This window comes from Drosophila virilis, chromosome 2 (assembly GCF_030788295.1).
Source record: "Drosophila virilis strain 15010-1051.87 chromosome 2, Dvir_AGI_RSII-ME, whole genome shotgun sequence".
Taxonomy (NCBI): domain Eukaryota; kingdom Metazoa; phylum Arthropoda; class Insecta; order Diptera; family Drosophilidae; genus Drosophila; species Drosophila virilis.
Window position 1 is genome coordinate 3,314,259 of NC_091544.1, and position 15,523 is coordinate 3,329,781.

Here is a 15,523-nt window from a genome sequence, read left to right on the forward strand (position 1 = left end):
GCAACATCCATCGACTGGGCCTGTTTATGATGAATTTCAATTGACAGCTAAGTGGCCATTTGGCTGCGCATGGCCTCAACCATTATCAATTAGAGCGTTTTCTCTATGTCCAATACACACACACACACAAACAAACAACACTTGGACACATGTAGACGTAATCAGATTTATGTGCAGCAATCAAGACAATTACTTAGCAATCTCTGGAAACTATACGAAGCAGCCGACCATAGTTGTTGCTGTTGTCGTTTCTGCCTCATGCTTCTTGTTAAATATTATTTATGCAATAGTGTTTATGTACTGCATGTCTCCAAGGAGCTATTTATGCCTAATTTAAACGCATTTGTTGCCAAGACAATGTGTCAATTTGTTGTTCTCAGCCAGTTGCTTAGCTCTTGACCATGGCCAGAGCGTAGCTCAATTGTGCGGCTTGGCACTTTGAGTTTAAATATTTAATATAGCTTAGATAACTAGTTGCCGTTACTTCACACAAACACACACACGCACACACAAGTGTATGTCTTCTCAGCTAAGAGTAACTGGGATAGTATAGTGCACCGCACGGCGAGCAGGAGTGTGCGTGTGTGTTGGTTAATATACCACCGAAGGTAGTCATTGCCTGTTGTGTGTGGCGACTAATGTGACACGGAGATGCGTAGTTTGGAGAGGTGTCTCCCTGAATAATATGAAATTATCATTGGCCAGAACCTACTTTAGTTTAGTTCCCAATCCAATTTAAGCAGCTCCCATCATTGCTTTGTCCTAGGAAATTATACCTTCCTCAATCAACGTACTCAAGTGTTTTTCTTTGATGCGGTTCAAATGAACATTGTCTCCACTGCTCAGAGTGGCTTCGTAAAGATTCGACTAACTTACTTGAATTTACCATTTTGGTAAAATATGCTTTTTTATCGAAAATTCAAGCCGATCTTATTCACACTTGTCTCTGTAAACCATGAATCCGCGCCTCATGGATGATAAATGCCGCTTTAAACTTGATTTATTTTATTTTTTTTCCAAAAAATCGACTGCTCTTGACGAACGAAAGTTTATTTTTCGGCGTCAAGATTCTAACCACTAGACTAACATGGGCGGAGTTGTTTACAAATAAATATGGACTTCAAAAAATATATGAGCAATTTGAACGTGCGGGAACCGCGTGCAAAAGATGTATCTGAGATATTGATAAAGTGAAATTATAGCTTGTCACGGGCAAGGCCGGAGAATACCCCGTAGGTTTTTTTTATATATGTCCTTACCTACTAAAACCTTCATCTTCCAAGAACAGAAAGAAGAATTCGTGTTCCATTTAAAGTAGTTTCTAAAAAGTTTATGTTAGAGCTAGACACTAGCTGGAAAGATTTTAGTCAGTTCAGCAAAAGCATTCAATGCGATCTGAGCAGTTGCGAAGAGGGACACAAAAAAGATGCTTGGCTTTACAAAAAACAAACATTCGCAAGAAATGCAAAATTATAATCAAAGTTCAAATCAAAGTCCAAATCAAAAATCAAAATCAAACTGATTTTACCGTCAGCTGCTGCTGCTGCTGCTGAAGCCAGTTGACTAATTAATTAATTATGCATATTTCCGCATAGTTTTTGGTGGCACTCGCTTTGTCCCTTTGTAGTTTTGCCGCTCCGAAACACGAGTAGTTCGCCGGGCTTGGAGTTTATGTAACGGAGTGCCCGAACGAACCAACGCCCCATTGGGGGCAGCCCTGGGGCGCTGTGTTAACGCTTAAATGCTCATTTATCTTTGATTAACTGTTTTTGGTTGTTTGTTGTCGCTGTCGGTTGTTTGTTTTTGGTTGTCGGTTGTTTGTTGTTGCTTGGTTGCCTGGTTGCCTCGTTGCCTGGTTGCTCGTGGCGCCGATTGCAACAGCTGAAATCGAGCACGAAATCAAAAATGAAACTGAAACTGAAACTTGAGCCACAAATCGCTGGCATCTTGTAAGCGTTCGCATCATTTATTATTTTAGTTACAATTTCGAATTTTCACTAATTTCGTTTTGCGTGAATTTAAGGCGCATATAAAAATCAACGTGCCCTCCACGCTGAACGCCAGTTTGCAACGTTTAGTGGCACACAACAGATCCGCAACAACGGCCATACTTAAGCTCATGATGCGTGGATTTTTGGTAAGCATTTGAGAAATTGAAAGCCTTCAAAATGGAGCACAAACTGAATGCAACCTGTTTTTGTGGCAGCTACTCTGCCTCGTTGCTGTGGCAGGCGCCTCGAAATTGGGCTACAATTATCGGGCAGCTGTCGATGACAGGCGCTTTGCCGGACTTATCGATACGGAGGCCACGGGATTTAGTGCAACGGATGCGCAACAGCAAAAGCAACAGCAACAGGAGCAGCAGCAGGAGCAATTGCAGCCCGTTGCCGATGAATTTAACAAGGAATTTTTTACATATTCGGCGCCCGAGGAGGACTTTGCTGATCGCGAGGCCACCGAACAGATAGCCAACATGCTGAAGCGCAATCTGCGCGTCCTGTTCATCAAGTCGCCGGAGCATCAGGGCCTCACCAATGCTGCACTGCAGCTGGCCAAACAGTCCAGCGAGCAGCGCACGGCCATCTATGTGCTGACTAAGCAGGCGGATCTTTCGGATCTGGCGCAGCGTCTGCAAACCGAACAGCAGAGCCATGCCCACAAGCCAGAGGTGCACTTTGTAAAGTATCGCACGCCCGAAGAGGCGGTGCGCGCCCAGCAGCTCATCCAGCAGCAGTTCAATGCGCTCGGCGGCAGCTCGCACAGTTCCGATGAGGGCGTGGCACCTGTACTGGACTTTAGCTCGGCGCCAGACGCGGAGGAGCGCGCCACGGCCCAAGCTGGTTCCGGAGCTAAGTATTTGCCTGCCGCGTAGCAGCTTTGGCCTTTGTAAATATTAGTTGCTCTTATTCAGTTTACATAGTATTAGTTGTTTCCGTTGCTCTATTCTATTAAAATTTATTATTAAGATTTAAACACACAAACCGTTCAAGCATTGAAATGTTGCAGCTTTCAGAATTGATCTATCTATTTAGGTAGGACTCAGTCTTGACTGACTAACTGACTAACTCACTGAATGACGGACTAACTGACTGTTTGCTGATCAACCGCATTGTCCAACCCGAAGCTGAAATTTGCACTGTAATCGAAAAGAAAAGGTAAGATGTAAAGGTAAGATGTTGTACGAAACTCTTTGGCTAACGAACCTATCTGATTTCAAAATATTTTCAGACATCTGTGTGAAAATTAATTTGATATGTGTTTTACACTTTTCGCATATTTCAACCCGCTTGAAACCCGTGAAAGGTTGAATGAACAAAAGTTTTTGTTGCTGCTTAAGCTCATTTTTTCAAGCTCTTCAGAATACAAGAGTCTTTAAAGTGCACGCTCTTTATTCAATCGACTCCACACTAATTTTTAAATATTTATTTAAAGTTTGATTTGGGATATTTTCGACGGGCTGGAAATTTGTGGCATAATTATATTCCTGCCACAGGAACAATCGGTCGAAAGAAGTTCTTCCCTTAAGCAAGTATTATTCGCAAAACGAATCCAAGTACGCAATTAAGGCGACTGGGCTTTAAGACAACCTTAACTGTCATGTGCGCTCAACGCATAGAACACAAGATACTTTTAGCCGTAAGTGAAAGCGGAAACCTAAAATGTAGCTTTTCATCATATCATATTATTTAATCACTATATTAAAAGTTATTCTTGCGAATGGCTCACTTTATGTAAGCTAATTAAAAGTATAGCATTGGGTGCAAAAACGTATTATTTTCCTTCTATTTTTTCCTAGAAACTGCATGATATAAGTCGGCTCTCACATAACACAATATACTATTCAACATAATAAACTTACGGCTATATTGGCTTATTCCATAACTAGTGAAATTACTCAAAATTATAAAATAAATAAGTTGAATGCTCGTCGGACGAAACTGGATACTTCGAATATAAAACCCTTGCAATCTTCCTCCGAGGTTAATTTTTGCGAAATGTGTGTATATATTTGAGCCCCTCCTTCCGCCAAGAAGCGGTGAATTGTGTATAAAGTGTGAAATATCTCAGAACTAAATTTGAACAATAGGTTTAAAACAATCGTTTTCTGAATTAGAAAGTTAAGAAGCTAAGCGAATGGGCATAGGGTAATAATTTTAGATAAAATGAGCAGACTTTTGCTTATGTTTAGGGCAGACAACTTTGAGGACACTTATGTATTCTATCTCGATTCTCGATACATTCTGAACGCATTAAAGCTGTAAATGCTTTGAGCATATCGCTGCGACTGGCATTTGAAAACGGATTCAATTTCAATTGTTGCCGTGCGTGGCAATTGCTGTCTGGGGTGCGGGCGTTGCAATTATGTTGGCACTATGAGGCAGCTAGCACGTGTGTGTTGTGGTGTAATTTGAAAGGAAAGCGAAATAAAAGTAAATAATGAAAATAAAACGTTGGCGAAAGGCGCGCAAATAAAAATAAAACGCTCCGGATATAAAACGAAGTACCGACAAAATGGCTGCTATTTGGCCAGCCAAGGAGGCAACCCCCCAATTGTCTATAATGTCTCAACTGGACTGCAGTACAATTCTTAGACAATTAATACAAATGACTAGCGTTTGATATAGACGGCTAGGAGGGGGTTGCCCGACTTAAGCCATAACTCACCGCATTGAAGCGGAGAGCGTGGCGTGGAATTTTTGCTCTGCCCGCCTTTTGCAATTTAATTAAACAAACAGATTGTGCTGTGGTTTTGGCCAACAGCAGCAGCAGCAGCAGCAGTTGGTCACTGGGAATTGTAATTTGCAGCGGCAACAACAAAAATGTTGGCCAAGTGCCGACGTGTTGGCAACAGCTCTAATCCGTTGTGAATAATTGTTATTGTTTTGGTTACTCGGACCGGGGACTGGGGAGACCGGCGAGTTGTGTTCTAAATTTAATTGTTTAGGATTGAGGTTACATTGACGTCCATTGCTGTCTGCCCGCCAGGAATATCGATTCTCTTTAATTGTTTTTAAAAAAAAAATTGTATATAAATATCATAGATATGGTACAGATATTCAAGCTTTAATGTATTACAGCCGCTGGCTCGGCGAATACACATAATAATTTATAAGTACTTCTGTATCCTAAAAGCAAAATTAAAGCCAGGTGGAAGTCTTGCCTTTAAGCACATTGAATGTCCTGGATGGTTAGGCATATCGTGTGTCCTGGCACCTCACGAATTGTCACTGTTTCGGTTAATGTGGCAAAAGCTTTCTCAGCAACAAAGCAGAATTGCGAGCCATGAGAAAAGCTACCATAGAATCAAAATTAGGCAGATGTCTGGCATCGACTTCAGAGCCACATCATTCATGACTTATAACGGGAGTACAATTTTAAAAAATTTAAAAAGAATAGTACAATTTGTTGTGCGCTTAACAAAAAACAATTTGGGCTTACAATTATTATAATAAAATAAATTGACTCACAAAATTCGACCGATTGACATTATACAAATTATTCTTAAGCATTTGATTCCCAGCTTTTGCCTGATTCTGTTCTAAGTCCTCGTCTTCATTCTTAAAAATCATAAAGAGTAGTAGAGTAAAGAATATATGTCTAACTAATTCGAGGACCAGCTAGATAAATATATATGTCTTGGAATGGTCGTCATTATTATTATATAAATAAGAACTGGAGCCTTGGCTAGGAAAATTTAATAATAATATTATTTTTTTGTTGATTTAAAGTTAACTTTAAATGAAAAGATTTCAAAATGTATTGTATGTGAATGATTTGAAAGTGAAGCTTAGTTCAACTCTAAGGAAGGGCACACATGTGGGCGAGTGTGTAAGTCAGTAGGTGAGTGTGTGTGTGTGCGTGCGTGTGTCGCTTTGTCGTCTCACAGCCAATTAAGCCACCTGAAATGAAAGAAGGGACGCACGGCAACATGAAGACCAGGAAGACAAGCCAAAAAGCATTGAAAGCGGTGCTCACAATCAATGTCTGCTTGGAGCTCACACCCGCAAACACACACACACATACACTCTCACACACACACACATACACTCTCACACACACACACACACATACACTCACACTATTAACGAGCGTGTCAGCGTATCGGTGTGCTTGTGCTCTAATGGCTTGACAGGGTTTTGTAAAGCTCAACTCTGTATATCATTATCCCTTTTGTTTTGGAAGCGTAAATTGATTCTGAAAGGTGACTTCTTGTGCTAAGCTGTCAAGTTAATTGTGGTCCGTTCAGCCCAGACTCGCCAGGACAACATGCACAAATTCACGAAAGCATATGAGTGTCTAGAAAGACGCGCATATTTGGGCTTTGATTGACTGCTCACATGCCTCGGTTTGCGGCCAATTACAGCACATGTTGAACGCAACAGCTCAAAATCGCCGCATGTGGCTTTTACTGCCTGACAGGCGCATCAAATATGTATGTGGAGTGTGGAGGTTGTGGCACGTGCGTTATTGGTGTTGATTATCTGTTTCTGTTGCCGGTTTGGCAACCGCACACCTCTGCAGCGACATCATAATTATCATATTTGCATTGTGGCAACCAAATATCCGTCAGTCGATGCAAATCGATTCCCCATTGTAGATGTTAGTCACATTATTATGTTGACCTAATTTGGCCTGCAACCACTTGACGGTCGACAATGGGCGGCTCCTTCGCGAGTTCTCCGCGTTTATGGCTACAATTCAACCGCAATTGCCACAGCGCGCGCTAATACGGCTAATAAACTGTACCAAAAATTAAAGCCACAAAGCAAATAGGTGTGGCTGTTGCATGTGGCAAGCACTTATCGGGTCAGGGGTAGGGGCTGGGGCAAGCAAAGGGTCGGCCTGCTGCCCAACTCAGGCATAGACAGCGCATGAACGAAAGCGAACACAAAACGGAAATGAAACTTATTAAAAGATTTGAATCTAATCGATTTTCGTCCCTTGCGCCGAAATAACTTTGCCGTTGCCAGCTACCAGTTGCCAGTTGCCAGTTGCCAGTTACGAGTTACCAGTAACGAGTTGTGTGGCATTAAAGTGGTGCGGTGGGGCGTTCATGGCTTTTGCCAGCCATAAATTTAATTGAAAACCCAAATGGTAGTCTGTCTTTGACAGACTAGAAGAGGCGAGCATGTCCATATGTGGCGTACATACATAGGTTTTATTAAATTTACTTTTGCGTCAAATAACTCAAGCAAATCATTGGCCTTAAGTGCAGAGAGTGGACGTGCTGGCTTCACCTGCACGCGCAGACAAATGCGATTTCAAATAATTTGAATATCCAATTGAATGTGTGCACTTATCATCACGCACGCCCACCCACCCACACACACATGCACACACCTTATAAGCATTCAGTGTCATAGCGAGCTCGGAGTGCATGGCCAAGTGGAGAGTCACGTTTGCCAACTGGCTAGCGTTTAACATGAATGGCAAGCCATGCACGGCATCAATTGTCTATTTGACCGTAGCTGTAGCCGGGAGCAGCAGCAGCACCGAATCGTTGGCAGACGTTGAAAGACCAGCTAGACAGTTCCCATTTGCAGCTGCCCGAGGGCCGGGCCAGGTTAGGCTGCGTTATTGAAATTCGTCCGAGCAGCAAAAGTGTTTGAGTGCATTCAAACATTCATACACTCGCACTGGCACTCAAATAACAAGAACAACTCTGCCAATTTCACTTCAGTTAGCAGCAGCATTAACTTTAAGCCTGAGAGGTTGATTTAGTCCTTTAAAATGCGGCAAATAAACATTTAAAAGTCACAAGAAAATGCTTTTATTTTAATGCCAAACAATTTGCCAACAATAAATTAAATGCCAATCAGACTGAAAACTGAACAATTTTTCGGTACTGAATACCTTTTTGTTGTATTTGTTTTTTTTTTATACCCTGAACCCATTAAAAATGGGTATATTGTATTTGTGCAAAATCCAAATGTATGTAACAGGTAGAAGGAAGCATATCCGACCCCATAAAGTATATATATTGTTGATCAGCATCAATAGCCGAGTCGATCTAGCCATGTCCGTCCGTCCGTATGTATGAACGCAAGGATCTTAGAACATATAAGAGCTATATACTTGAAATTAGAAAATTTAGATGTAGGTGCTCCTAGTGCCTGCGCAGATCGAGTTTGTTTCCGATAATCGATAACTTGATCCGTTTCCAAGCAATCGATACAAATCGATATCGTTATCCTGCTTTTTGGGCAATTTTGGTAAATAATAAGAGCTAGAATCCCCAAACTTGGCATATAAGTAGCTTCTAAAATAGAATATATATATGCATTTGATTTTAAAAGAAAAGGGTTCAGGGTATCCCCTAGTCGGGAGCTCTCGACTCAGTTTTGATTTGCATAAACGTTTTAAATATTTAACGCACTGCCCTGAATATTATCGGCCAGACACATTCGCTCGCAGTCTCATTCAGAATCATAAATATGTGAATCGACTTGATGGAACTTTATTGGAAATATGGTAGGTATAGTTGATTCGATATTTTAATCGTAATTACTGCTGCCCACAAATAATTAATTGTCAATTAAGCGATTAAAATTCAAGCAAATATTAATATTTTTATTTTGCTTAATTAAGACAGACGATTAATAAGGTAAATATATAATAAAACTTTCTTTTCAGTATTCAAATAATTATTATGCATGTCAGCAACTAATTGGTCTGATTTTGATTGATATATATCAAAAATTGCAGTGGGCCTTGTGTTAAGTTTGCTTGGTTACGTTCTTTTCGAACAAAACAAGCTAGATTTGTAAAATATCAATGATAAGAAAATTTAACCATATACAATGGCAAATAGATGGAGTGAGGTATAAAAAAAGAATATAAGACACATGTTTATTACTATAAATAAGAAATTGTTAAAAATCTGATTTGCGATGTTGAGCAAAGAAAATTGCGGACTAAAAAACGCATGGAAAAAAGTATACGTATGTATGAAAGCCCAACCTGACTAATAAATACATTTAGTGAAATTATTAAATTAATCCAAATTGCAATCTTTTAATGTTATCGAGCTGGAGCTATTGGCCAATAACAATTTATTTGATCAATATGCTTGTCTTTTTTATGAAAAGCATATTAAAATCATCAAATGTATAAAAACCCAAACTGACATTTATTTCACATATATTTTGTGCGACCGTATACTGATTTTCCTGCCTCCTAGAACAAGAAGAAGCAGTCGGAACTAGTTGTTATATTAGAATGGGAAAATATATAAAGTTTAGGTTCTGATCAAATAAAAATACCCTTAACGAGGGAATATCCATACTTTCGGCTTTTTTCTATGGAAAGTGTAGTGCATTAGTTGTATCGAACTATATATATAATATTATATATATATATTAATTAACTGCTCAATTGAAATCAATGGAAACGAAGAGCATCAAATAGTCGGTTATTCTCTCGAGTCTTTATTACTGCTGTGGATTGAGCTGGCGTTTTTGATTTCGCCTGAATTCAATACCATTTATTTAATTAACGTTAAATAGTGGCAACCAGCCACAGCTGCAGTACGCGCGCGCCCAGACAGCCACTGAATAAATATGTGTGAAAAGACATGTATTGATATAGATGTGTGCAAGTACTGCACGACACACACACACACACGCACACACATGCACATACAATCACATATGTCATTGGAAGGGTGAGAGCAACCAAAATCGAATTGCATGAAACCAAAGCCATAGCCAAAAGGATATGCTGGTCGAGGGCCAAAGGCAACTGGTGCGTGCGCAATTTTTGTTAAACTTGGAAAATTGCAGCGTGAATGCAGCAACAATTCAACAGCTGCACCAACTGCTGGCAATTTAATACTTTAAATTCTTTATAAGAAATACAATTTCTAATAAAATGTTTCCCAATAAATTGCAAAAATTAAACAATTGTAATTTGAAAGCACAAATATAGAAACTTTAGGTAATAGTTGTCAAATACAATGAAAACACTTTTAAGTACTGCCAAAAATGTGAATTGATCGGTTTTTTTTTATAAAGAAATAAAAAGAAGTCAATCCTCTTTACGAAGGAACTTTTTTGTTACTTATCAAACACGATATTGGCAGTTGCGTTAATTATACACGCGTTAAAGGTGCAGCTGCGTGCGTTTTTAAGGCACGGCCCAACACGAGCACGAAAAAAACTTTATCGAACACGCACTGAAAAAATGTACTCGGTCACGTTCCAGCGCAGCTCAAGAAGTTTTAAATTACTTTCTTCATTTCCAAATTTAAGAAAAGGAGTATATACTTTACTTAAGTTTTTCGACTGCTGTGCGTTGGAAAACTCGGAAAATTCGTGGGTTGGACTTTTGGGTAAGACTTGCGAGATATAAACCAGGCTTAAGTTGAAATTATTAAATATTTGAAGTTTGCCGACAAAGACAGATATCTACACCATCAGTACATCAGGTTGAAGCTGCAAACAAAGCGATACTCCATACTGAAAACTAACTGAGAAGCAGGACTTTTGAAAAGGTCAAATGGATCTTACTGTAAGGACCGCAAGGATACCTTTTCTCGAATGCTATCTTCGATCCTGTCCTGCCCTAAATTATTTACTAGGGTGATATGATATCATTTATAAAAACATCTGCGAGTATCTAAAATCCTTGAGACTTATAGTGCGCTAGTTGATAACATTCTCAGAATGGTTGACAATATATTATTACATAAGAAATCGTACTCTTAAATTATATGGTATATGGTGGTGCATTTGAATATGGTATCAGTGTGCTGATTGTTTCAATAAGCTAACCCTGAATTGTTGTTGCAAACTATTATTGCTCAAATCCAGCTGAAATAAATTTAATTGACAAAAAGTCATTGCTAGGTTATTTAATTTAATCCCTTAATCGTGTCGAGCAGCACTTTCGATTGCATGCCACTTGATCACGTGACTGTAAAAAATGCATTTATCTTTTTAACCGCCGGCAGCTGTCATAAATGGTGGCGCGCATGCAATGGCAATCGCATAAATACAGCAATTAGCTAAAGTTGCGTATACGAGGTGTTGCCTCACGCCACACGCTTGCGTGTGTATTTTACGGCCTGCGGCTTTAAAGCCTTTCATAGACCAACACTCACACATGTGTATGCAAATATGTGCATGTGCGAGTGTACATATAACTGTGTAAAATTGCAATCAAATTCTATAGATGCCACACTTTTGATTGCTTTGCCGTTGTCTATTTGCATCGATTGTTGGTGTGCTTGGGGGGGGGGGGGGGGGGGGGTGGGGTTGGTGTGGCAGGTGTTTGGATGTGCATTTGTCTCTGTGTGTGTGTGTGTGTGTGCGTGATGCGTGCAGATTCCAGCTAAGCCGCATTAGCGTCATTCAAAACGCGCATCTAAGCCGCGGGCCCATTGCCCAAACCCCACCTTGCACAACTGCACACGCAGCTGTTTACACTTCAGAGCCCGACGCTTGCGGGCGGTTGTTGCCGATTTTGGCTGGCGGCGGTGCACAAATGGCATACGACGATACATACATATTTAAGTACAAGAACAAGTACAAGCGATGCCGTCGTCGCCGTTTGGCCGTGTTAAACACGTATTCAACACATGCTCGACATGTCGTCTGTGAGTGGAGCTGTTCTTGTTGTTGTAACTATGCATGTTGTTGCCGTTCCTCTTGCCACAGCGGAATTCAGTTTGTATAGCCAGAAATCATTCTGGTGCACCCAGAGCGTTGCTTGCCCGGCAGCAATGGCAGCCCGACGCTATGTTCGAGTATTTACTCTGCTGCAAGCCACGGCAGTCTCTAGAGCTGTTCTTCTGTCTCGTCCTCTCTATATCTCGCTTCTTGCTCCCTGCGATTTCTGCCTTGTTCGACAGCATTTCAATTACTACAAATGATATTTCTCTGTGTGTATTGCAGGATGCGATGCGCTGCTCTGCAGCTCCCAGTCGGCATACTCTATCTGTGCAGGTTTTCGGCTATCACTCTTCCGCTCTCTCTTTCTCTACCTCTCCCTCTCCCACTCCATCGCTCTAGCACTTACATTTCATTGACTTTCGCACCTTTTCACTCTGAATTTTTATTCAATGGCTTCATTGCTGAGGACAAATTTTGCCATTTTCCTTGCATTGAAATAGCTGCAACTAGTTTTAGTCATGAAAATTGGGAGGCGGACTGATTAATGAATTACCTGAAAGCGACTTGTTTGCCCTTATGACGAAAATCGAAATCTTTTGTTCCGTCGGTCATTAAGTTAAATTGTGCGTGTGCGCCATTAAAAGTTTGGCTAGCCTTTGACTCTGTGCTTTACTTTTAATTATATATATATCACTGTCTATCTACACACAAGCACACAAACACACACACACATGCACACACACGATGTCAAAGTGGCCTGTCAACAGCCGTTGACCAGTCGCCCGAGCAATCGAGCGGTCATCGGACCAACTTTTGATGAGGGTTGTCATCGTCAGCGTCAAACAAATGAAAACATATGTAGCGGCAAAAGCAGCACCCACAGCATTGACAAGGACAGCAGCAGCCCAAACGAGTGTCCATATTAATATCAAATGAACTGTGAGCACAATCATGATGTGCCTGTGGTCCTGCGCCACCAAAAATGTGCAGGACAAAAGTTTGTAATGGCATGTGACATCTCTGGCAGGCGCACTGTCCCAAAGCTGATGACACAATTTTACGTTTCAACTTTGTGCTGCTGATTTTTGTTATCAAATTCTATTAACTAACTAAATTTTTAGCATACTTTGAGTTTGTGCAGTTCGAGTGTTTAAATTAGTTGAAATGTGTGTTTATTTGGCATGGGATCCTGGGATAAAAATGCAAAAGGGGGAAAATGCTGATCAATATCTGCAGTCGACATTAACAAGAACGCAGCAATATATTATATAAGTACTTATATTATAACGACATAAGCGTAGAACTAATTAGCGAGAAAGCGGTGGCCCAACTTCTGCAGAAATCGTTGATTTGTTGTTAATTTTGTAATTATTAAGAATTATATTATTATCGATCTCTTGGAAACGAGGCAAGTAACTGAAGACTAGTTTTTGTAACTCTTCATACATACGAACAGACGGACGCACGGATATAACAAGTATATATATAAACATATATACTACGCGCGTGTTTTTCATCTCGTGATAAAGTTAGACCATTTTCGAACAAACGCACACATATATAAAGCTTTTCATTTGGCACATGCTTAGCAAAAGTTTTGATTTTTAAAATGCTACACATTAAAATAGATATAAAAGATATATGTTTACATAAACTACTTATAAATACATAAATTTAACTGAAAACGCACGAAAATAAAAAAAAAAACAAATTCACATTGAAATGTTGAAACAAGGAAATGGTTTTATACTTTGCTTTATGTGTGGAAAGAATTGGGAATTTCAGTGCCTGATGGGGGCAGGCTAGCATGGCTCCGGTTAAGTTCAGGCCAGTGCGTGCCCTGTTGTTTGCTTAGTGCGGATAAAAAAGTAAACAGACACACACAAATACACACACACACACACATATGTATATAGACTGGCGTAACGTAATCAAGGGCTATCGCCTAGCGTACTAGTAGAGAGTACGTATGCAATCTGGTCAAAGGGGCGTGCCTTGCCGCCTGCTGCTGTTGCTGCCCGGAGGCCTTTGCCTCTGGTCAGTGGCCGTTGGCATGTTGGGCTCATTCAACTGGTGAGTGCAATTGTCGGTTATTGGCGCCCGAGTGCACACACGAACGCGCCTCGAACGACCAACTGTCGGCCGGACCGACTGACACATTGCTTGCCCGGGACAGGTTGAATCGCAAAGGCACGTCAGCCAACACCTGCAGTTGTTGTTGCACGTTGCTTCATTAAGTTGACGTGCATGCCAGAAAAAATGTCTACGACAGTAGCCTCAATGGCTCATTGACCGGCTGGGCGTGGTGGGCAGCTGCATGGACCAGGAAGCGAGCATTTTATCAGGCCACCTGGCAATAGTAGGCAATGTTCATATCTTAATTACTGAATGTTTGACTCAATGAACAACCAGTCGGGCAGCGATGTGTGTGTGTGTGTGTATGAGTCGGTTGCAGTTGACTATTATGCCCCTATAGGATAATCACTGTAAACTGTGGCCATTTATGCATATGAATTTATTCAAATCAGGACATGGGCAGGGCACCAGCACACAGTCGACCCTCCAACAAGCAGGCATTTTGTTTTGGCGCTGACGACGCTAAACTATTTTGCATTTAGAGCAGCCAGCGCTGGGCCCGAAGCCGTAGCCGTGGCCGTATCCAAGCCAAAGCCACTGGCACTGTCCCTGGCACAGTCGATGCCAAAAGCCTCGTCCTGCGCCCAAATACGTGCCAGCTACATGCATTCGCTATATGCGTGCCTGGCCACGTGTGTGTGTGTGTGTATGTGTGTTTGTGTGTGGGCAGCTTTGTTCACATGTTTTCACTTGCTGCTTAATTTGCATTTAAATGGTTTTTGCACTTAGGCTATTTCCCGTGTAAATGAGCTTTGTTTGCTGCTGTTGTTGCTGCTGTTCATGTTGTTGCTCCTGTTGTTGTTATTTCCTTGCCCAACTTAACAAGGCAACGCCAGCGGCCGAGCTCTTGTTTTATGTAGGCTCAACTTGCATTTCACCAAGGACGCAGGCCCAACCGCGGGCTCTGCGAGTGAACATTTTGTGGGTGCACATTCAATGTATCGCTCAGGACCTCGAAGCGGACTCCATGTCGTGGGTGGAAATTCCTGGAAGAAATGTAGTCAATGACCTGACTGTGCATAAGAGTGTTTTATCCAGTTATTTTAGGCTGTCTTTTCCATTAGTTTGTGTCTTGAAACTTGGCCAGATAAGAAGATAATGCTATAAAAGTCTGTAAGCCCCTGTATTCCCAGCCATCTTACATTTCCACAATTTAAAACATATCTGCCAATTTGTTTGCAATCTGAAAAGTCTTAACTGCAATTTAACTGATTTAAACCAAATTTGATTTGTTTCACAAATACTTGGACTGACTATATAGTATCTATTAAGATATATAAATTATAATATATTTAATGACATGAATAAATTAATAAAATTATGGTAAAGTATATTTACATTACAAACAATATAAATTATTAAATTTATTAATCACTAAATCATTTAAAATTGTTGTCAATATTTACCATTCCGCATGATTGCGACTCTGTATCAGAGTTTGCATGTTGAAACGGACACAACAAAATAATGAAAATTCTGATCTGCTAAAAAGTAATTGCCAAATGGCAAATTTGTATTAGATGCGAAAAACACAATGCAAAATTAAGCGCATATCGGAAGCTGTTTACATTTTGTCTGGCATAAACAAATAAGCAACAAAACAAATATTTATCTATGCATACCAGAGCTGTTTATATTTTCTATTTTCGCTCGTTCGCATAAAATGAATGCATGCGGAAAAATAACAGTAAAATGGTATTTGTCGAATTGTGACATGAGCCAGCGCCAGAGCCGAACTGCGTCCTCTGTGTCCTGTTCCTTATGGCTGAGACTGG

The 15,523-nt window shown here is 40.6% G+C and overlaps 1 protein-coding gene across 1 annotated transcript; it reads left to right on the forward strand.

The window, feature by feature from the left end:
* The first annotated feature begins 1,963 nt into the window (after positions 1-1,963).
* On the forward strand, positions 1,964-2,931 carry TwdlQ (TweedleQ). Its single transcript, XM_002058645.4, has 2 exons — positions 1,964-2,137; positions 2,207-2,931. Exons 1-2 carry the CDS (start codon positions 2,120-2,122, stop codon positions 2,870-2,872), a joined length of 684 nt encoding a protein of 227 aa, XP_002058681.2. The 5' UTR covers positions 1,964-2,119; the 3' UTR covers positions 2,873-2,931.
* Positions 2,932-15,523: the final 12,592 nt, after the last annotated feature.